The sequence below is a fragment of the Gracilinanus agilis genome, chromosome 4 (genome assembly GCF_016433145.1).
Source record: "Gracilinanus agilis isolate LMUSP501 chromosome 4, AgileGrace, whole genome shotgun sequence".
NCBI classification, from domain to species: Eukaryota; Metazoa; Chordata; class Mammalia; order Didelphimorphia; family Didelphidae; genus Gracilinanus; species Gracilinanus agilis.
Genome location: NC_058133.1, coordinates 301,356,520 through 301,381,291, shown reverse-complemented (window position 1 = coordinate 301,381,291; position 24,772 = coordinate 301,356,520). Strand labels below are relative to the sequence as shown.

The 24,772-nt window shown below is 33.3% G+C and overlaps 1 protein-coding gene across 1 annotated transcript in view; it reads left to right on the top strand.

Moving 5' to 3' along the window:
- Nucleotides 1-237: 237 nt before the first annotated feature.
- EYS (eyes shut homolog) overlaps nt 238-24,772 on the top strand; it is a 1,520,124-nt gene continuing 1,495,589 nt past the window's right edge. Inside the window, exons 1-4 of the mRNA XM_044675358.1 lie at nt 238-241; nt 1,193-1,364; nt 2,716-2,794; nt 15,399-15,598. Coding sequence (XP_044531293.1) covers nt 238-241; nt 1,193-1,364; nt 2,716-2,794; nt 15,399-15,598 — 455 coding nt within the window. The remainder of the gene's footprint in view (nt 242-1,192; nt 1,365-2,715; nt 2,795-15,398; nt 15,599-24,772) is intronic.

Genomic DNA, 24,772 nt, shown 5'->3' with positions numbered 1-24,772 from the left:
ATTACTGTGTATAATAATCTCCTTTTGTTCTCTTTGCTTTTTTTCTGAAACCATCTTGTTCATTGTTTTTTATAACACGATATTATTCCACCAAAATCATATACACTTGAATCCCCTCAATTTCCATTTCTTTTCTACCACAAAAGAGCTACTATGAATATTTTTATACAAATAGAGCATTTCTCCTTTTCTTTAATCTCTTTGGGATCCAGACATAGTAATGGTATTATTGGGTCAATGAGTATGCAGATTTATACAGCCCTTTACACATAGTTCCAAATTATTCTCCAGAATGATTGAACTAATTCACAACTCTGCCAGCAGTGCACTGGTGTCCCAATTTTTCCACATCCCCTCCAACATTTGTTATTTTCTGTTTCTGTCATATTACCCAAACTAATAGGTGTGAAGAGTTATTTAAATTTGCATTTTTCAAATCAGTAGCGATTTTGAGCATTTTTTCATTACTCTTGATAGCTTTGAGTTTTTCTTTTTGATTACTTGTTTATATGACCATCTATTAATAGGGGAACTCATACCCTTTTTGCTTTACCCTCTTACATTCCTACTGAATGACCTCATTCTAGGTGCCAGTGAAATTATAGTTGGGGAAGTTTCTCAAATTAGGTACTCTCATCCTTCATAAAAACTTTATTTTGTGCTCTAATTCTTTAGGGCCTTCTGATTGTTTTCAAAATTAGCATGCTAATCTTGTCAGTATTCTAGATAGAATAGACCCAGTGTGCAGCATGTTTTTTATCCCAATATGTGAAAAATTTAGAAATAAATAAAACTCTTTAATGATACTTAAAGGAAAAAGACTTTTCTCTCTGATCAGATCAATTCCAGGAAAATATTTTTAAAAATAGATTCCAATTTGTAACTAAAATTCAATACATCACCTAAATCAGAGTATATGACATCTTACATTAAAATCCCCCTCAATATTGTAATTTCAGAATTATCATATAATATTAGATATTAGATTATTTTTCCTACTGGGACTTTTTAAATAAGGAATCTTAGTTCTATAAATGTTTAACCTTGTATAATGTTTTCTAAGGAAAGATGTTAAATGAACAACATGGGGGTGTAGAGTCGAATTTCTTTATTTCTCTTTAAAATAAAATAAACAAACATTGAACTGTAAATTTTAAAAAATTCAGTTTTTTTCTGTCTGTTTTTAACTCAGGCACAAAATGTGAAGTAAATATAAATGAATGTTTATCAGAACCATGCCTCAATGATGGAATATGTGCTGATGGCATCAGCTATTACACATGCCACTGCAAGGATGGGTTCATTGGCACTCACTGTGAAACTAATGCAGATGCCTGTTTGTCGGATCCTTGTCTCCATGGAAGGTGGCTATTTTTATTTTTTTTCTATTATTAACTCTTGGGAAAGTATATTTAGCTGGCAATGTTTTAGATTTAATGCCAAGGGAAAGTTGATAAAGATAATTTTAATTATGCTCTCCCATAAAATAAGAGCTCAAGCACAGTTAAGATGACAGATGCTGCCTGTTTTAGTTAATGGAATATACTGATACATTAGCTCTGCTCTTCTTTTATTTCTGTTCATTAGCATGAAGCCATTTTCAATAAATGTAGATTAATTAGGCTTTAATTTCTTTTAAAGAGACTTTTCCACAGTTATGAAGTAAGCAGGTAGAATGAATCCAGCATTTTTTTGGTTTGGTTTTGTTCTTATTAGGTCCTCTCTCTACCTTCTTATTAATATATATTAAATAACATCTGCCTAAACAAACTCCTATTCTGTCCTTTTAGTGGACCTAGAAGTTGCTTCGAAGGGATTGCACATGTCAAAAAGAGCTTGATAAGAGAGATCTCTCTATCCTTGGTGGGAGAACTTAAGGAGTTTGAAAGTCCAGGGGATGTCTATGTTAAATGTTAGAGGAGGGATGGGAATGTCATCCCTCTGAAGGGATTGGAGTAGCTGCCAAAGATACCTCCTGGAACATTTGAATATTCACATCTTTATACTCCCTACCCCATAGCTATTCACAAGCATGTACCATGCTCTAAGTTTAGTGTAGCATTTTCAAATTATGCAACCATAAAACCTTCTTGGATAGATTTTCAAGGAGAGTGGGACCCATGTGGCTCACTGTTAACTTTCATAACATTGACGAATTTCCTTTTTTCTATATTTTACCTTAAATCATCTATTAATACATTTCCTGCCTGCCTACTTCATAAAGAGTAAGGCAGATTGGATGTTAGATAATTATTTAGGTAACACTAATAACAACATTTATGTAGTTCCTACTTCACACCAGCCAATATGCTAGGTACTTTACAAATAAACTCTTTTCAGCCTCATATCTTTGGCAAGGAGCTGCCATTATCATCATTTAATATATAAGGAATCTGGGTCAAAACAAGCTTAAGTGATTGGCTAAGGTTCCTAAGGTTACACAGGTTGAGGTCTCATTTGAACTCAGGACTTCTTTAGCCTGGATCTCCTGCACTATTCACAGTGTCACCTATCACCAAATGATGAGAGGTAAGGAAAAAGGCTCTGAAGTAGATAGAAATCTTAATACTATCTAGAGAAAACAAAAGAATGGAGAAAGGCATCTTGTCAAATCTAGAGCAAAAAAGGAAAATGGAAAAGTCTACAATTTACATTTTAATATTGAGTTAATAATGGGAGAGTGATACTAATGGAAGACTTTGTTCTGTATTGCAGATGTATAGATTTCATTGATGGATATGAATGTTCTTGTGAAGCTGGATGGACAAGCTCAAGATGTGAGGTCAATATAAATGTAGGTTTTTTTTAAAAACAATTCACTAATTTTTCCATAAGAAATGGGGTGGGGAAAGAGTTACTTGGAACTAATTAAAAATCTAATAACATTGGCCCATTACTTAATTTATTAAGTATAAATAATATCATCACTTTCAAAGTCCTTCACTAATCTATCTTGCTATCAGCATCCCATGAACTTTTCAAAGACACTCATCCGTCCTTTATTTTTTCCTCTTATAACTTGCTTTAATTTCCCAATATTCCTGAGATGTAGAAGGTCTCTTGTATCCAATATCCACTTAGCTTCTTCTAATATGTTTCAGAATCCGACCTCCTTAATGAAGTATTCATACTTTTAGCCAGTATCTAAAATGATCGAGAATTGGCTACCACACAGCTGGAAAAAATATCTTTTATTCCTATAGATAGTCCTGATGTGTAGCCACTGTGCTATATGCTAGAAACAAAAAGATGAAAACAATAGTGCCCTTATTCTAATAGAACTTTTAACCTAAATTTATTCATTTATGTATAATGTAACATTTATAATTAATTTTAATATATGATATGAATACATGCATACATATATTTACACATATATCATTATATATATATATTTACACATATATCATTTTATATATATATATGTATATATATATATATATCTGCATATACATACTGTGTTGTGAGGAGGATTACTTAGTTACTATTTAGGAGACCTAACAGGAAGGGCTTGAGAAGTGTGCCTTGCTCTCTGGGATGGACTCCATTGTGGTTGGGACAAGCTGTAACTGACCCTGGGAGACCTCAGAGGAAGTGGAGTTGTACCCTGATTCCCTGGGATCTTGGAGAGTAGTGAAGGTTGAAAGGCAGAAGACATTAAACCTGCAAGACAACTCTGAGTAGGGAAGTGGCCTGTGATCTAGTGGACAATTTGCAGACATCTCTCCCTACCTAGTTACTTTGGATCATCAGCTGTGGAGAAGTTGGTTCCTGGCATCCTGATAACATCTCTGGAACAGTTGTGAGACCCCAAATTCAAGCCCCCTTCCTCAGGTCCTTAGCCAAGCTGTCTAAACCTGGCAGTAGCCAGGTTGGCTAAAGTTCTTACCCCTTTTGACTCCAGTCCTGGGTAGTAAGTCATAGCTTTACCTAACCCCCTTTCCAGTCCCCTCATATTATAATTAAACTGTTTTCCCTGTGTGTTGTTAGTACTTTAAAGTCCTCATTGTGTGTATGTAATAGTCTGAAGCTATTCTAGGCTGGGTGGGGCAGGGTGACAGTTTGCCAGACTTAAGTGCCATTTCTGTCAATGGTCATTCCCCTTATAGTTAAACCTGGTTTCCTGGCTTGTAAAGTCTTACCCATTGTTCCTTCCTGTCTCCTATTCACCCCACTGAGCCCACAAGTAATATTTAAGTCAACTCCCCTGGTTTTCCTCATAATAACTGAAAAAGATAAAAATATAACTACCGTCAATTTAAACAAATATTTAATATAGTAGATTGGGCAAGACCTGGAGTCAGGAAGACCTGAATTAAAATCTGGACTCAGACACTTACTAGCCATATGACCGTGCTGAAGTCACTTAACCCTATTTGCCTATTTCCACATGTGTAAAGTAAGCTGGAGAAGGAAGAAATGGCTAACAACCCTAATATCTTTGCCAAGAAAACTAGGAACAGCATCAAGAAGAGTTAGAGGGTACTGAAACTACTGAACAACCACTTAGTATACAGAGTGACATATTTGGAGTCAAGAAGAGAGTTTTAATTCTGCCACACACTAGGTATGTCATCGTGGGAAAAGCATTTAACTTCTCTGGACCTCAAAGGGTTATCATGAAGATAAAATGAAATGACATATGAAGTGCTTAAAAAACTTAAAAGTCCTATCAAAATGCTGGCTATTATTTTTAGGAATTAGTTTCATAACATCTATAGTAGGAATCCATACACAACATGAGAAATTTGTTTAAAAGGACAAAAGAAATATCAAAATTTCAAATATTTCTATCTTCTATTAACAGTGCATTACCACATGGAGAGAAGAAGATAGAGAGAGAATGAATATGTTTGTGTATTTTTTGAGAGAGTTAGGTCTAGCTATAATTGGTTATGTGCTAATTATGAAATAGGAGATGCTGCCATAGAAACCATATCATTTCTCTTGGATTTGAAGGGAACTTTGGAAATAAATATAATGTAGCATCCAAGTTGTTTCTCTCAGATATCAAAAGATAATGGTAAAAAAGGCATTAAAATGAAAGAAAGGGCAATTATGAAAAGATAATTATATATCCCAAAGATCTATTAAAATCCAATTAATTTAAATAAGTATGGAAATGTTTTCTTTTTCTCACCTTCAGTCTCCTGATATTCCATTTAAAACTATTATGAATTCTAAGCAAATTTGAAATCATTTCATTGGAGATATCACCACCACTACCCAAGTCTCTGGGAGGAAAAAAAAAAGAATTGGACATTTTTAGCTTAACTGCCAAGAAAACATCAGCAGAGGTCATACAAAATTCTAAATGGGAACAAATGTTCCAATGCAAAAAGACACTAGCTGTGCACTCATTTCATTAATCATACAGAACATGACACAGATGAACCTGGAAAGAGCTGGCCATTCTGATGAGGAGCTAATGGACCGATTAAGTAAGTTCTGCTGACTAGTTCATTCAGAATCAAACTCTCTCTTCCACCTCTGCTCTCAACTTCACACGAGTATCATTTATCTGCTAAACCTACCAAAGTATACTCTTAAGAGGACTGAAAAGTTTTATAGCAGTGTCAAAATCCTCAGGAATTTGGGGTGTTGGGAAATTCAGGGAACTGAAGTTACATCTTATGTATGAGAATTTAATTTCCTGAAACATTTAATTGTAATGTTCTTGCACTTTTCAACTCAGTGAGGAGGTTTTTTATTTGATTTAGAACTTGGTCCTGAGAGTAAACTGAAAAAGTAGAAGACAATATAGGCTTCTCTGACTATCTCCAATAGCATTTACCCTTATCCAGTTATCACCAAATAAATAATGGGTGACTCAAATCAGTAGAGAGAATATTTCTGGATCTACCTTTGTTTCAGGTATTTTTTATTCTAAAATAAGCTTTCACAAATTATTTTCTCTATATTTAAAGAGATGATCTTAAGTGACAAAAAAAAGAAATGAGGAATAATTCTTTAAAAGGGAAGAAGAGAGATGAAAGGATTATTATTGGGAATGTGTCTAAAAACATATCTTTTTTTTAAGACAGTGGCCTGACTTCTGGAATAGCAGTCAATGTAGGCACCTCTGATTTCATATAATTACAGCATAGATGACAGGAATTTCTCAGTAACCATTGAACTACCAATCTTACATTACTTCTTACATAAACTTAAGTTTAATTATTTGTATTTCTACATCTAGTTAATCAAATATTACATGTCAGATGACAAATTATATGCCAGATTTGGCACAGTATCTAGAGTGCACTGCCTATCAATTCCAGCCTGAGATAATTACTAGGTTTTTCTTTAAGAGGTCAAGGAGAACAACTTAAAGATTTCCTTGGTTTAGAGAACTAGGACTTTCATTGTTATCATTGCTTACATTCCCATTAAAGCAAAAGAAAGCTCTAGAATGCATGGTTTGTGCACAAGAGATTTAGCAGAATCACCATTTTCTGGGAGAATACCTTTTTAACCTAACATATCTATCTGCCAGGGTGAATGTAAAGGTGGAAGAGAACAGGTTTAAATTTCAACTAATAAATGTATCATATTTAATCTCATGAATAAATTTATATTTACTATTTTTATGGTTCATGAATATTTCATTGCATTCCAATCCCAAATTTTAAACATTGGCCTCTCCTGATTTAGAACAGGCCCAGAATAAATGGAGATTGGCAAAAAAATTTACCCAAATTATATGGTTTGGAATCCTGCTCTATAGTGGCATTGTTGACTGAACAGGCCAGAATGAATAGGAAGGAAATTCTAGGACCTTTTCATAGTCTCTATCAGAAGCATCATCTTTTCAACTGAAAGGTCAATTGGTAACTAAAGAACCTATAAATTAATAGTAAAGATAAAAGGGTCAGGATAAATTTCTCCCTCTCTTATTTTCAACCCATGATTCACACTAGGAAAAAAATATACATGATTTTAAGCTACATGGACATGAAGATAATCATTTCTATAATGCTACAGGATGTCATTTGCTCAAGTGAAGCAATGAATTTTTGACAAATTAATGTCACTGATTTTCTATACTTATATTCTCTGCCAATAACTTCTGCTCTTTGAACACTCCTATCTTTTAGTCCTGCACACTCTCCTCCATATTATATGTTCCAAAATGGGGTGAATTTATCAAATGTTGACTGCCTTAATGACTCAAGAATGCCCTTAACTTGTCTTCTTTCTAGCTCCCTGTTCCCCACTACTTGAAGGTTTTATTTATTTTTTTTTATTATTGAATAAAATTACTGAGTCCGGAAAGTATTTTATTACATTAAAGTTAGAAGTAAAGCAAAGTTTTAGAAACAGTGATGAAAAAAGAATGACTTCCTCTTTGATATATGGAACAAGGAAAGATCAAGAAATTGAAATGACAATTTGATTTTCTCTGAAAGAAATTGCCTTTGAATTTCCTATTAAGTCATCTAATTAATTTAGTAAAAAATATTCTTTCTAAACCCAAGAGACAGAACTTTTGGCAGTCTAGAAACTATCCCCATCCTCCTATGGGATATATAATTCAATTAGTTTATGTAATGCAGTCTAATAAATCATTCTATATATGCCCAACTGTAGTACTGATAGGAAAACTTTGTTCTCATACAACTCCCCATAGAATTATGCCTCGCCATTCTATAAAAATAACTGCAGTACCTGCAGGTAATCTACAAAGTAACCTTGATCATCCTCAAGCAGTTTACCTTTTCAGCAAAGGTAAAACAAATATGTAAAAAACAAGTATCTCATTTTTAGAAGCCTAAGTCATTTAACTTAGCCACTTGGGTAAATGTAACAAAAGATCACATCTGGTCTCTAGGCTTGACTTGGGTTTCCAGACTCAAGGGCAAAATCCATTTCTTTTTGAAAATGACACTAATTAAACTCTCTGGTAATTTTGACAAACTGTTAATTTACCACTACTTTACATGATCAGAATGCAATGGCTTGCACATTAGCCTTGTCAGTATGATTTGTTATTGTTGTGTTAACACTTTGAAAAAGTCACTAACTGTTTGTAAGCATAAATACTATCAATTAATGGTAGTTCTAGAAAATTATCACTTTTCAGGTTATTATGATGCCAAAGGGATATTACATGTTTGTATGTGGTAATTAGCATTATGTATATAATTACTTGAGATGCCAGAGTGCAACAGATTCAAATTAGGTTACTTTCGCTAAGAAATATGGAGTAGGCAATATTTCTTCTTGAATTAACAAAGAAAAAAGGTGTGTTTGGACAAGTGAAGGTTTGTTGTTTTTAAATATTGGTGTAAATCTCTAGATGATCAATAATAAGAAAAAGTGTTTATAACTTTTATAGATTTAAATAAAATTATATCTAACATTTTATTATTTTATATTCAAGGCATTTTCATAAGAGTTTTATGTTGTACATAAAAAGTTTTACACATGTCCCAATCATGTTACAGCAGAAAAAGCACAATAATCAACTCAAGCCATAGGTTCAGACCTTTCCTGTTGTTTACTTTCTGCTGATACCTTGTCCAGCCATTTGATCTTTGATAAGTTTCTTCACATGGTTAAAATTAAGGAGTTATCTTGGATGCACCTTAAAGATTCTTTCAACCCTAAATCTTGGTGCTTTGATCTTGTTGGAAAAACTACATATTCATGCTATTGTCAGCAAATAGATATGCCAATTTAATTAACTATTCATGAAAGGAGAATATATTTTGAAATTTCATCAGCAGTGGAAATTTCTGAGAGGAGGTGAAACATGAACTATGCCTTCCAGATTGGATAGGATGATGAGTGGATAGATAAAGAGAACAGATGAAAATATTCACAAATACATATATTTATATTTTTAATTATGAATAAATATAAATTGGGTATATAAATATGTGACAGAGTACTGAATTTAGAACCACTTTAAAGGCTTACCTATAGTATTAACTCTGAGAACTTGGCAAATCATTTCAACTCTGTGAACCTTAGTTATCTCATTTTAGGAGAATAATGATACGACATATTAATATAATATAATGTATTTATGTATAATATAAACTTGATAATGTAATGTAACTTTAAAGTGTTATATAAATGGTGGTGATGGTGATGGAGGAGAACAATACAGTGGCAGAGGAGAAGGGACAGGGTGTTGAGGTAGAAAGAATAGAACTTCGAGTACTGTGACCTAGATTCAAGTCTTCTCTCTGTCACTGCATTGATAAAGGAAATTTCTTTACTTGGGATCTCCTCATATCAATTTAATTAAGAGGTCTGGAGTTATTTCTCTTACCTCCTCCAAAATTGTTATTTGGTCATTTCAGACTTGATAACGGCATTTCAGATTTTATTGGCATAGACACTGGAGTGGTTTGCCATTTCCTCCTCCAGACAATGGTGACATAAAAGCAGAAAAAGTAATTACTCTGTGAAAAACCTTCCATACCAATCAAAAACAAAGTGCTTCAAGAGGAAAAGAAAACCAAATACAACAACAGGAAGGATCTGGAGAATCCTCCTGCTCAATTCAACTTAAAAGGTACACAGAGAAGGTTGAATTCTCATGTTTAAGGAAAATAAAGACAGAAGTTCACAGTGCTGCTCTCTCACCCATTGGGCTGAGACTTGGGTCCATGGGATCTCAGAGCTAGGGCTCCAGCCCTGAGGGAGTGCCTTGCTAACACAGCTATGTGAGACTCAGGACTCTGTCAACAGCTGGCAGGGAGGCAGCTGCAGGAGAGGGGCAGAGAGGAGGACAGCCTGGTTGCAGCCACCACTCTTGGGGCTCTGCCTCTGGGAGTTTTGACCTCAGGGCACAATCAGCTCTGCAGATCAGCTCAACTGGCTTAATCCAGTCTGTCAGCAGTGGAGAGAAATGGCCTTCTGAGGGCAGAAAAGCTCAATCTCCAACAGCCCTCCTCTATGTAATACTCTGAGACCCATGGTAAGAATCTAACTGACTAAGATCCCAGGGCAAAGGCTGCAAATGAGACAGTATACTTTGGTACCACCAAAGGAAGCTCAGGGCTCTGACCAAAGTAGCTGGTAGGGAGACAGCTGGCAGAAATGAAGAGGGGAGGATAAGGGTAACTACATTCCACCTCTTCACATTAACTTTCATTTTTAGGCTCTGCTGGCAGCAAGAGAGAACTGGCCTCAGGGCACATTACTACAAAAGTCAGCTCCATCAGCCTAATCTAGTTAATCAGAAGAGCAGAGAAGAAGCCCCTTCAGGGCAGAAAAAGCCAAACTCACAGATCCAGCAAATAAACAGAGGGACAAGAATACAGCCAATAAAGAGGAGGAAAGAAGGAAATATATGAGTAAACAACAGAAAAATAAATAAATAAATTACAATCAACAGCTTCTATTCAGGTAACAAACCAAGAACAAGTGGAACAGAGGAGAAACAAGGAAGACCAAGCAAAAACTAAGGAACTCCAGTGAATTGGACTCAGGTTTTGGAAGAAATCAAAAAACAATTTGAAAAAATAAAAGAGGCTGAAGAGAATTGGGAAAATAATTTAAAAATCAAAATATGAGATCTGGAAACAGGCACATGAACTAAATCAAGAAAATATTATCTTGAAAGCCAGAATTGACCAGCTTGAAAATGAGGCAAAGAAAGTGAAAGATGGCCTGCAAAGAAAAATAGAGCAAGAGGAAAAGGAGAATCAAAAAGCCAGAGATGAAATTCAGTCTTTAAAAATTAGAATCAAACAACTAGAATCAAATTACTTCACAAAGCAGTAAAAGTACATAAAACAAAATCAGAAGAATGAAAAAAATGAGACAAATATGAAACGCCTCATTGATAAAACAACAGACCTGGAAAATAGATCCAAGAGAAACAATTTAAGAATTATTGGACTACCTGAAAATCATGACAAAAGTAAAATCTTGGATATCATTCTATAGGAAATGATCCAAGAAAATTGCCCTGATATTCTTGAACAAGGGGGTAAAGTAGAGATTAAAAGAATCCACAGATCTCCTGTATTAAAATCCCAATTCACCATGTCCAGGAAAGTTACAGCCAAGTTCAACAACTTTCAGATCAAGGAAAAGATACTACAAACTGCTAGAAAGAAGAAATTCAGATATCATGGAACCACAGTTAGGATTACACAAGACCTGGCTGCTCCCATACTGAAAGACCAGAAGGCATGGAATTTTATATTCTGTAAAGCAAGGGAACTGGGTCTACAACCAAAAATCAACTACCCAGAAAAATTGACTATATTCTTGCAGGGTAAAATATAGTCATTTAATAAAATGGAAGATTTCCAAGCATTCCTGAAGAAAAGACTATAGCTCAACAGAAAATTTAATGCCCAAATACAAAACTCAAGAGAATCACCAAAAGCCAATTAAGAAAAAAAAGTAAAGGATCCAATAACAAATCACATGATTTGTTATTCCTATATTGGTAACTCTTAAAAGTGGTTATTATGCTCTCTTGAATTGTTGGTGGTCTCTTGGACTCAGATTCAGACTCAGTTGGTGATTCAGCCTGAAGGGGCTCCCTTACTCTGGGGACTCTTGCTGAAGAGACTCCCACATTCTTCTAACCGGAGATTAAGCTTTTTGTTGGTGGTGAGCTGAATTTCATCATAGCAGACTCTAGGGTGGTAGTCTAAGCAATTCTCTACTTCCTTCCTATATTTCCCTCATTTTACTATCTCTCTATTTCAATTATATTAAATTGTTAAAGCTTTAAAAATGGTTATTATCATCAAGGTAGCTAGAAAATGTATACATAGAGGATACAGTTACAAACTGTATAGGATGATTTGTCATAAAATATATTAAAAATAAGGGTAAAAAGAGTATAATACTAAGAGAAAGAGGAAGAAAAAATAAGGTAAATATATATTTCATAAAGAAGCACACAGGGGGAGAGGTGAGAAGACCAATACAATGGAATGGTGGAAAAGGTTGGCTACAGGTAATACTTAAATCTTATGTTCACTGGAATTGACATAGAGAGGGAAAAACAATCCAGATCCATTGAGGGGAGTAATTGTATTGTGCTCTATAGAAAAGTAGAAGGTTAATAAATGTTCTGGTGCGGAGGGGAGCAATATAAGCTAGGGGAAGGTTGGGGGGGGTCATTTAAAAGGCACTATAGTAAGAGAGGAATAACAATAAAGGAGGGGATGGGAAAGGAAGTAACTTTAGGGAGGGAAAGGGAGGAGACTGACTAAAAGCTAAAAGTTGTAGGGGATGCTGAGGGATAAGAGAAAAGGAATAGCGAAAAAGGAAGCCAAAATGGATGGAAATATACAGATAGTAATCAAAACTGTGAATGTGAATGGGATGAACTCACCCATAAAAAGAAAACAGATAGCAGAATGGATTAAAAAACAGAATTCTACCATATGTTGTCTACAAGATACACACTTGAAGCAGGTAGACATACACAGGGTAAAGGTAAGAGTGATGAGTAGAATTAACTGGGCTGCAAATGAGACAAAGAAGGCAGGAGTAGCAATTATGATTTCAGACAAAGCTAAAGCAAAAATAGATCTCATTAAAAGAGATAAGGAAAGTAATTACGTCCTGATGAAAGACAATATAAATAATGAAGAAATATCAGTACTCAGTATATATGCACCAAATGGTAAAACATTCATATTTCTAAAGAAGAAATTAAAAGAGGTTAAGGAGGAAATAGATAGTAAAACCATACTGGGGGGGACCACAACCTTCCCCTATCAGAACTAGATAAATTGATCCAAAAAATAAATAAAAAAGAAGTAAGGGAAGTGAATGAAATGTTAGAAAAATTAGAGCTAATAGATATCTGTAGAAAAATAAATAGGGATAAAAAGGAATGTACCTTCTTTTCAGTAGCACATGGCATATTTACAAAGATTGACCATGTCCTAGGTCATAAAAACATTGCAAACAAATGTAGGAAAGTAGAAATAATAAATGCACATTTTTCTGATGATAATGTAATAAAAATCAGAATAAATAAGAGCTTACAAAAAAGTATATTTAAAGAAATATTCTAATTCTTCAAAACCAGTGGGTCAAAGAACAAATCAAAGAAACAATCATTGATTTCATTGAAGAGAATGACAATGAGGAAACAACCTATCAAAGTCTATGGGATGAAAACAAAACAGTACTCAGGGGAAAATTTATATCCCTGAGTGCATTTATTAACAAATCAGAGGGGGAAGGATTGAATTGGGCATGCAACATAAAAAAAAACTAGAAAGAGAACAAATTAAAAATTCCCAGATAAAAACAAAATTGGAAATCCTAAAAACCAAAGGAGAAATTAATAAAATTGAAAGTAAAAGAACTATTGAACAAATAAATAAGATCAGGAGCTGGTACTTTGAAAAAACAAATAAAATAGATAAAGTACTGGTTAATATGATAAAAGAAAAGAAAGAAGAAACTCAAATTAACAGTATCAAAGATGAAAAGGGCAACTTCACCTCTAATGAAGAGAAAATTAAGGTAATTATTAAGAATGATTTCACCCAACTATATGACAATAAATATGACAATCTAGGTAAAATGAGTGAATATTTACAAAAATATAAATTGCCTAGATTAACAAAAGAGGAAATAGAATACTTTAACAATCCCATCTCAGAAAAAGAAATTGAAGAAGCCATCAGGAACTCCCTAAGGAAAAAAATCCTCAAAGCCAGATGGATTCACAAGTGAATTCTATCAAGCATTTAAAGAACAACTAATCCCAATACTATACAAACTATTTGACAAAATAAGCTAAGGAGGAGTTTTACCAAATTCCTTTCATAACATAAGTATGGTACTGCTTCCAAAGCCAGGTAGACCAATACAGAGAAATAAAACTACAGACCAATCTCTTTAATGTGTATAGATGCAAAGATCTTAAATAGAATACTAGCAAAAAGACTCCAGCACACTATCACAAAGATCATTCACTATGATCAGGTGGGATTTATATCACTAATGCAAGGATGGTTTAATATTAAGAAAAACATCCACATAACTGATCATATCAACAACCAAACCAACAGAAATCACATGATTATCTCAAAAGATGCAGAAAACTCTTTTGACAAAATACAATACTCATTCCTATTGAAAAAAAAAAACTAGAGAGTATAGGAATAGATGGACCTTTCTTTTCAATTGCACAAAAAATCAAGCCATTCCACAATTGATAAATGGGCAAAGGACATGAATAAGCAGTTCTCAGATAATCAAAACTATCAATAAGCACATGAAAAAGTGTTCTAAGTCTCTTTTAATTAGAGAAATGCAAATCAAAACAACTCTGAAGCACTACCTCATACCTACCAGATTTGGCCAATATGATAGCAAAGGAAAGTAATAAATGCTGGAGGGATTATGACAAAATTGGAACTGTAATGTATTGCTGGTGGAGTTGTGAATTGATCCAATCTTTTTGGAAGGCAACTTGGAACTATACCCAAAAGGATTTAAAAGACTGCCTGCCCTTTGATCAAGCCATAACACGGCTGGGTTTGTACCCCCAAAGAGATAATAGGGGAAAATACATGTATAAAAGTATTTATAGCCTTGTTCTTTGTAGTGGCAAAAAACCTGGAAAATGAAGGGGTATCCATTGATTGGGGAATGGTTGAATAAATCGTGGTATTTGATGGTGATGGAATATTTTTGTGTTGAAATGAAAAATGAACTGGAGAACTTCCATGTGAACTGGAAAGACCTCCAGGAATTCGTGCAGAATGAAAGGAGCAGAGCCAAAAGAACATTGTACACAGAGACTGATACACTGTGGCACAATCGAATGTAATTGATTTTTCTACTAGCAGCAAGGCAATAACCCAGGACAATTCTGAGGGACTTATGAGAAAGAATGCTATCCACATCCAGAGAAATAACTGTGGGAGTAGAAACCGAGAAGAAAAACATATGATTGGGGATATTGACTTTAAATGATCATTCTATTGCAAATATTAATAATGTGAAAATAGGTTTTGATAAATGATACTTGTGAAACCCAGTACAATTTGCTCCTTGGCTCTGGGAGGGGGATGAAGAGGAGAGGGGAAAAAAAAAGCATGAACCATGTAACCATGGAAAGATATTCTAATTTAATTAAATATAAATATATATTTTTAAAAATTAAAATTAAAATAAAATGTGAGGTCTTAGTCAAAGGTTTTTATGATCCCTACCCACCACTACACCTTTTGCAAATATTTCTTCTTTCTTTGAATTCTTATTGCTATAGATGTCCTATGAACTTTTCACATTTTGTTAAATACTATATTTATCTATGTACATATTCCTCTTTAAAATATTGTGTACCTTTATCTTCTCAATCCATTGTAGTTTCTTGATTGTAATAACTGCCCAATGAATATTTGATGAATTGAGTAATATGATCAATTCTTGACTCATTCTTTTAGGACTGTGTCTCAGCTCACTGTATGAATGGTGGTTCTTGTAAAGATTTGGTCGATGGATTTGTATGTGTCTGCCCAAGTGGATTCATTGGTAAATCCTGTGAAGAGGACATTGATGTTTGTGAGGATCCTGCAATGAACTTAGTCTATTGTTTGAATGGAGGAATATGTGTTGATGGACCTGGACCCGCTTTCTCTTGCAGGTCAGTTTGTTTATTTATCTTTGATATAGAAAATATGAATTTTATTCTTTAAGATCAGAGTTTGGGGAGCTGCAATGCTGAGAAAATCTCATAAAAATATACATGGTATAATATTTTGAAAAATAAAGTAGGACTATAAATCTGTATATATTATGCTATGCATGGGGAATGAAACATTCTTTTGTCCTTAAATGAGTTATCCATTATCTCTACTGGCAAATCTGTGTACTTATAATGGTTGGCTGATAGTTAATTTGGAAAAAAATTAATTGATATATTTTGACACATAATCTACTTGACTGTGTTGAAGTCTTTGTCCAACAAGCAGTTTATGTTTCCTTTACCTATCTAGTGGTCTAACCCTTTTGGTCTTTCTTTAGGCCCTTCCTATATCTGAATCCTGTTTGGCTATAATTTTCCAGCTAAATACTATGAGTTTCCTGGCTGATGGGTATCTTCCTGCCTGTTACCTTGCAGACAGAAAGCTAGTTCGAGATACTTGAGTGGGAAACCAGCTGTCTTTACATAAATGATAGAACTCCCTGAGCTGTTCTGGGCTTTCTCAAATGTTCTACTGAATGAAGGGAAAGGAGTTGGGCATCCCCAATCATATGTTTTTCTTCTGTGATTCTAGTCTCACAGTTCTTTCTCTGAATGTCCCAGGGAAAGCTTGGTGTATTAATATCTCAAATCCAGGGAGTAATCTCTTGGTACACATTTTTGATTCCTCCTCTTGGGTGACCCATTTTGGGAATAGTTGCTTCCCAAATAGCTTTCTCTTGTCACTCTAGTATCTCTTTCTATTATTGTGAGTGTTTCCAGTTAAGCTAAATGACCTTCACTTAATCATAACAAATTTTAAAAAAGGCCTATTACTTTCAGATTTGACAGGCAAATATGATTCTATTTCAAAAGCCCTTTGGTCTTGGTAGTGGACCCCAATAGTCTTGTTATTTGATAATTAGTTTCAGATATGAAGATGGTTAAGGTAGATAAATTCATGATTCCCCAGAACAATTCTCTTCACTGTCTATGGACAAGACCTTGGGAAAAAAAATGGAAGAATTGTTTTTAAAATAGTAATGACAAATCAATCTAAACAAGTAAATAAGACACTATTCATTACATTAATAGGATATTTGAAAAAATGGTAGAAAATTCACTTGGTCAGGAACAGTTCTGTATTAATCTGTAAAAAAGTTTGTTACATTAAAAATCTGAATTAAACTTGCAAATACATGAGACTGTAAAGAAAAATAAAACTTTTATACTTAACATTAAGCTATTAAATCTACATATGTGTGAAACGATCATTATGAATTGCCTTAGTGTATTATCCTTTAAAACCTTCAATTTTAAAAAATACTATTGGCAGTTCACCAGTGACTTATAGAAATGTAAAATGAAACTTCAGAATACCAACATAATTTTTATTTTAATTTCTATGCACATGAGACAGTGCAAATAGCTTTAGTGATTCAGATAAAATGACCTCATGAAAATATAGCAATTTTGTTTTAATAATACTGATCTTAGGAAGTAAAAGGATAATGAATAATCACAATTGAAAGACCAGTTCCTCTGTGGGGAAAAAGGAGCTTTGTAGCCTACAGATAAATTATAATTAGCTATCAAAGCCTATTCATTCTTGAATATACACATTTTTATGCCTTTCAAGGTGCATTTAAAAACATTTACTTTAGAAAATAGTTTGGTGGTTTTATTCATAACTGGAAATGCAAATTGTTTTATCTATTGGTTTTAAAAGAATAAGGACATATGAAATGTCAGAAATGGGTTCTCACATGTAGCACTAACACTCTAAAAGCTATAGAACATCTGGTTTTTACTTTATAGCCTGAAGCAAAGCTTAGAGACATTAATTGCTTTGTTAAATATAATAATAGCTTCTTTTCAGAAGTCTATAATGATTATTAACCACGTCTAACATTTTAAAAGCATTTTCTTGTATGTAAGTTTTATTAAACTATTAAAAAACTGTGTTGAAGTTACATTGAAAATCTAAATTAAACTTGCAAACACCTGAGATTGTGGAGAAAAATAAAAACTTGAAATTATACATTTAACTGGTAAATCTACAAGTGTATAGTTTGTTCATGATAAGCTGCTTTAGGAGATCCCAGGTTTACCCTCAATAGCTCCCTTTCAGTTGGTACTCCTCAACCTCTTATTGGATATATTATAGCAGCAATGTTTTTTTTTGTTTGTTTCTTTGTTTTTTCTTATAGGGACTGGATTAAATGCCCTCAGGCTTATAGCCCTACCAACCTGTAAATTATTTGATTTTGTGAAATCATTTATATAATTCAATGACAAAAACATATTTATTTCCTTTGAGGTAGAGAATAGTATATAGTTTCTATGGATATAAATATAAAAATGGCATAATGCCTGACCTCAAAGAGTTGACAGTCTGATAGGGAATATGACAAGTAAGGGATAAGTACAATACAATACTAGACAGAGTGTATTAGGAATATTAAAGTCTACACTTAAAGCCTACACTAGTAGACTCCCCAATCCAGGCACACAACAATTGGTACTACCTTTAAGCAAAATTGATATGTGATTGAAATTTGTTTACAGTTTTTGTCTACTCCTTTATTGTCACCCCTCTTTCCAATTAAACAGAATATCTTCGGTATTAGAGGCTATTTGATATTTTTCTTTGTAAATCTATACCTTCACAAAGTTCTCCATAATAGTGGAAAATCTGAAAAGTAAGCTTTCTGGATCGATCATTAATAAATGTCATTTGAAAAATTGATTTTCACTTTTGTTTCTCTATAACTCTTTTTTGCCTGAGAAGCCCACATCTGAGATGCTTTACCATGAAATATTTCTTTGCGCTTCTTCATTTCTCTCTATTGATAAGGATTTTATTTAGTTTCAATAAGAGCAGGTTTTAGGACAGAGAAAGGATTTATGACCTTTACTCTGTCCCCTTTAAGAGGGAGGAATGGTGAGAGAGCTGGTTTCTAGCCCTTTAAAGGAATAGCATAAAACCCAGTGAAGATAGAATTTTGGGCTCCATATTCTCTGGCAGTCAAAAGGAATAGGAGTGGCTGGCTTGAGCTCTTAGCTTGACAGTTCATAATTGTTGGATTTACAGAAGATAATTAAGGAGGTTAAAGAAGAAAACTTACCTTTTATAATCAAGAGTCTAGTTAATGAGGGGTTTCCCTTCTCAGCACTCTGAGGGACAAAGTCTAGCTTTGAGGCCTATTTCTTGACAGGAACTGGAGTGGGAAACAGAGCTGTTTGTGAGAACTTTGGGATCTTTGGAGTTGAGTGAGAAAGAGGAGCTACATTTAGTTTCTTTGTAAAGAGAAACTGATATTTTGAGTTTCATAAATTATTCTATGAATATAGATATTCAATTTTAGCTCAGGCTAATATAAAGAAATTACCTTTTGTTTAGTCAGTAAGTGTAATTCAGTGCAGGTCCACCTTGGTGGACAAGAAGAAACTACATGAGGACTTGGATTTTTTTTGGGGGGGGGGTTATTTAGATATTTAGAATAAGATTAATAGATTTCATATACTGTTCCTAACTCCTAGTTTCTATCCTCCTTCTTCCTTTTCCTACCTCAACCAGTAATAAATTATAGTTTGATTAAACTTCTCCTGGCCATCCACCACCTGAAATTCAGTTTAACCTCTGACAGTTTTAGCTAGTTATTATAACTGGCCATTACCATTTTGTTATTAATATTCAATACTAGTCCAGATTAATTATACTTACAACAGCTTGGCTCCATACCAGCTTTAGTTAATTATAGCATCGATCAGGGGATTACCAACTAGCTATCTATAATCAATAACACCATTCAGATCAATAATAGCAATAACACTACTGAGTCAATGTATTATTTCAGTATTTTGACTTTAGTTGATTGAGAAAAGCAATTTGATAAGTTTATTTATATTAACAAATGAATTAAGGTGAATGAATGATGACACTAATATACATCCCCTTCAAGGGAATATCATCAAAACTTATTCTTTTAATGATTTAATTTCATGAAGTTTTATTGTGAATATATATTTAGATTGGTCAGAGTGAACAGACTGCTATTCTCCCATCCCTTCTAATGTGTTAGTTTATTTTTATTTCTTTCCCCAATAAGATGACAAAGCTGTTCATTAATATAGTTGACCAAGGATCATGATTCAAACTGTACCTCCCTTGACGTAACTTTGTGGTAGCTTTTCACCGTATTGATCTGGCTTCCTACTCACTTAAGGAAATATAGAGGCCATGTAATAAGGGGAGTTACATCCATTCAAGGTAATTACTTGAAATATCCTTGTTGAATATCCTTTTTATGCGATAATTAAATATACATCCTTTTTTTGGTAAGTGTCCACTGACCTATAATTCCTCATTCCAACATAGAAATTGAACTCACAGATTGCTATCCCAGGCCATTCATCACTCTCCCAAGTGAAAGCCTCTTTTCTCATCACAATATCATATTAGGTTAGTATCCATTGACTGAATCATCATCGTCCCTATTATTTATATTGTACTATATGCCAGGCACTGCGCTAAGCACCTTAAAATTATTATCACATTTAATTCTTAGAGGTAGATGCTATTATTATTTTCCCATTTTTATAGATGAGGAAATTAAGGGAAACAGAGATTAAGTAATCTACCTCAGGGTCACACAGCTAGCTAATGACTGATATTGGATTTGTAATGAAGTCTTCCTGCCTCCATGTCAAATGTCCTATCCATGGTATCACATGTTTTTAGTGCTCTTACATCTAAGGTCAACCAATCTTAGTTTGACTGTCTTTTCAGTTTAAGCATTGTTTATGTAAACAAAGTCACTTAACCACATGCCATAATTAATCATCTCTGTGTACACATGTGTAAAAATATAGACCCCAGATGTTGAATCGTTATCCTAATAGAGGACATTCTTCTGAAACATCTATTTTAGTAACTTCCTATTATCATTGGATTGTGGCCCAGCTCAGCACCAGTAGCCAGTGAGAGATGGTATCCATAACTCAACCCACATGGTATTTGAAGTCCATGTCTTTTATGGTAGGGAGTGATCCTGCTGATGAATATAAGGAAATTGTAGTAAGAAAGTCTGCAAAGGTTCTTCCTGGTGAAGGTATCTCTCAGGACTAAGGAGAATAGGAAGTTAGAAAGTTGTTCATGACTTAGGGATTTAGACACATAAATGATTTGGACTCTGATAAACTTATGTACCTGTTGTTGACTGATGCAAAATGTTTGTGGGTAGCTCTGTAAGAAAGCAGAAGTTGCTCTTACCCAGAGACCTTTGTGGCTAAGTCACTCAACATTGATGAGTTAATTAAAGCCCCAACACAATGGTTATGATTACAGTCCAAAATATAATTGGTCTGATATTTCAGATTGTATTAAAAATTATCTATTGAGTCACATTGGCCAAGTAGCAATATAAATCAGGTGGTCAAAATATTCTAGCAAATTATCCTGCAGTCTTATTAGAGAGATACACTCCAATAGGAAAATTATTATTAATATGAGAATAAGTTTATTATTTGAGATTCGTAATTCTGGCTGAATGTTATTTATTTAGAGGTCCAAACTGTAAGTGATATTTTAACTTGTGGAACTAGGTTAGAGAGCTGAGGACAGAGAATATGCCTGTTCCCTGATTAAATGCTAGAGTAACATAATTTTTACAGCTTTAGTACTTTCTCTTCAAAAATAGAAAATATATACAATTCAAAATATTTATGTCTTTTTATATTTAATTATATATTGCTTGCTGGCATGAGATATTTATTTTTAATGACAAAGATGTAATTTTAGGTTTTTATTCACAATAGACCTTTGAGCTCTTTGCTAGAGAAGAACCATGTGACCATTCGGTATTATTGCTATTATTTTTTTCTGCTTTATTGTAGAATATTTTGGAATTCCTCTGGTGGGATACTAGTGCATCTATATACTGTTATTACTGACCACCAAAGACCTTTTTCTGAATAAGGAGTAGAATGTATATTATTTAGAGGAAGTAATGGCAAACCCTTTGGGTTTAAGTTTTATATTAAAAAAAATTTTAATACTTTGTTTCAAGCATATCATTATATTTTCAATACTTAATTGTTTTTGTTTTCTTCAAATACTCTATATTAAGTGAAATTATTCTAAAGACTAATTTTGCCAAATCAATATCCTAATAAAATGTTAAATCAAATTTTCATTAAATTTTGCATTCCTCCAGGTTTTGTTCAGGCTCTAAAAATGACTTAAAAAAACTATCTCACATATTTTCTACTCTGTCTCTTCTGTTTTCATCATTTCTACTTTTTATTTTCCATTATGGAGTTATTTTTGGAAAACTATTAATGATTTTCTGAAGATTATGAAAACAATGAATTGTTAATTTTAATGAATAAAAAGTTACCAATTGTATGAAAAATTACAAGTCAAAAGGATAAACTAAATTCTTAGTTCAAAATCTAAGAATGCCAAGTTTTTCCACATTATGTTGACTTCAAGGGGATGGGGTAATGGCAACAACAGTGGGCCTAGCAGCAATAGCAATATAACTGACACTTGAATAACTAACATCTAAATTTTTGCCAAGTTTTTACAAGTATTATCTCATATTTTTCCTCACAATTACCTTGAGAAATAGATGTTAAAGTCAGAAAAACTGAATAGAAAATTAACTCATATTGATGATTTTCTAATTTTTTAAATTAACTCTTCCTCAAAATATATTTAATAACTTTTAAGAATAAATTTTATGCCAAATCACATTTTTACACATTCCATAGATATTTAAATATTTTTCTTATCAAAAGATACAGTGCTGCACAGAGATAAATATTTTCCCCACAAGAATAATAATTTTTACCACACAAAATGGAAAAGAAAAACCTGGTTATGTTTATTTTCAAAAAGTGAATAATTGCTAGAAATAATCTTTTCTTGACCAAATTAATAGTTCTTCTGTGACTTTAGGTCATAATATAAAAATATATTAAACCTTGGGAAAAAAGATTGAGGTCTTTGAAGCACAGGAACCATCAACTGTTTAGGTATTCTTATTTCGAATGTTCAAGTTCTTCCAAGAAGGGTCAATTACCTTTTCTAGAAAACCATTTAACAAACCCTCTCATCAAACAGGTTTAAATGGCTAAATCAATGCAAAGGATTGCTCATTTTATTTGATGACTTTCAGTCACTACAACCAAGCTTTCCCAATAATCCATGCAAAACTGACTTTTTTCTTTTGATTTTAAGGACAGTTTTAATAATCTTATAGAGGCCTTGACCTTTCATTCAATAACCTAGTTGAATTCACCTCCCTTGAGCCCTTTGAAACTCCTATTCCACTTTTAACAAATTATTCATTATCCTTGTCTTTTCATCTCAATTTATATCTTCTGGTAATCATACTTACTGTGTTATCATAGCTAACTTTATATGCTGTTTACTATGTGCAAGGCAACCCACTAAGCCCTTTACAAATGTAATCTCATTTGATCCTCACAACAATCCTAGGATGTAGGTGCTATTATTATTCCTATTTTATAGAAGAAGAAACTAAAGCAAAAAGAAATGACTTTCCAAAGATCACACAGCTTAAGTTAGTGTCAAAGGCTGAATTTGAAGTAGGATATTTTGATTCTATGCTCCTGATTCCAGTGCTATACACTCTTAACAGCCCTTTCTAGAGACTTTTCTACATCCATTAGACACATTAGACTAGAAAGAGAAGTAGACATAATGCTTTCTCCAAAGAATAATTTTCTTTTTTTATATAATAATACTTATTTTCCCCAATTAAATGTAAAAATAAATTTCAACATTCATTTAAAAAAATTAAGTTCCAAATTCTCTGCATTCTTTCTACCCTTTTTACCTCCCTGAGATGGAAGTTAATATTATATAGATTTTATATATACATTCATGCAAAACTTTTTTTTGGTATTAATCATTTTGTGGAAGATATAAAACAAAAAAATGAAAAAGAAAATCACATATAGAATGTTTAGGTATGTATTCAGTCTATAGATGTAGAAAGAAACAGTTCTTTCTTTGAAAGTAGATAACATTTTTCATCATGAGTCTCTGGAATTGTGTCCTTTCACTGTACTGCTGAGAATAAATAGGTCATTCACAGTTGTTCATCAAAAAATATTGCTGTTACTATATTCAATATTCTTCTGGTTCTGCTTACTTTATTTTGCCTCACTTCATCTAAGTCTTTCCAGGTTTTTCTTCAATTATCCTGCTCATCATTTTTATAGCACAATAATATTCCATTACAATCATATACTACAACTTGTTCAGCCATTTTTCAAAGGATAGACTTCTCAATTTCCAATTCTTTGCTACCACAAAAAAAAAAAAGACCTGAAAAAATTTTGGTAGGGATAGGTCCTTCTCCTCCTTTTTTATCTCTTTGGGATATACACATAATAGTGATATTGCTGGATTAAAGGACATCTACAGTTTTAGAGCCCTTTGGGAATAGTTCCAAATGGTTTCCCAGAATGGTTTGATCATCACAGTCACTTTCATAATTCTTCTTCTACTGTCATCACTTATTTATATGCATAATCTCATGCAGATCTTTGTTAAAGTTATGTACTAGCCTCTAGTCCATTCTCCATCTTTTGATGAAGATATCAGTGAATTTGCCTACCCCAAACTTTACCTTTATCCTTAATTTAAAACAAAGAAAACAAATCTCATCTTCGCCCTCTCTATAGTCTCAAACTGAAGACAAATTTGTTTTTGTTTTCATAACAAAGTACCTAGTGCAAGGCTTAGAACATTAGTTTTAATTGGAGCAGGATTCTAGAGAGTAGGGAATCTGCTTTTTTTTTTTTTTTTGTAGTTTGTAGTTTTGTAGTTTTAATATATGTGGGGTCTCTTTAATGTTATTTATAGTCTTTTTTTTTACATTTATTAATATTCATTTTTAACATGGTTACATGATTCATGCTCCTCCTTTCCCCTTCAACCCCACCCCGCACCCCTCCTACCCATGCGCATTTCCACTAGTTTTGTCATGTGTCCTTGATAAAGACCAATTTCCAAATTGTTGGTAGTTGCATTGGTGTGGTAGTTTCGAGTCCACATCCCCAATCATGTCCACCCCAACCCATGCGTTCAAGCAGTTG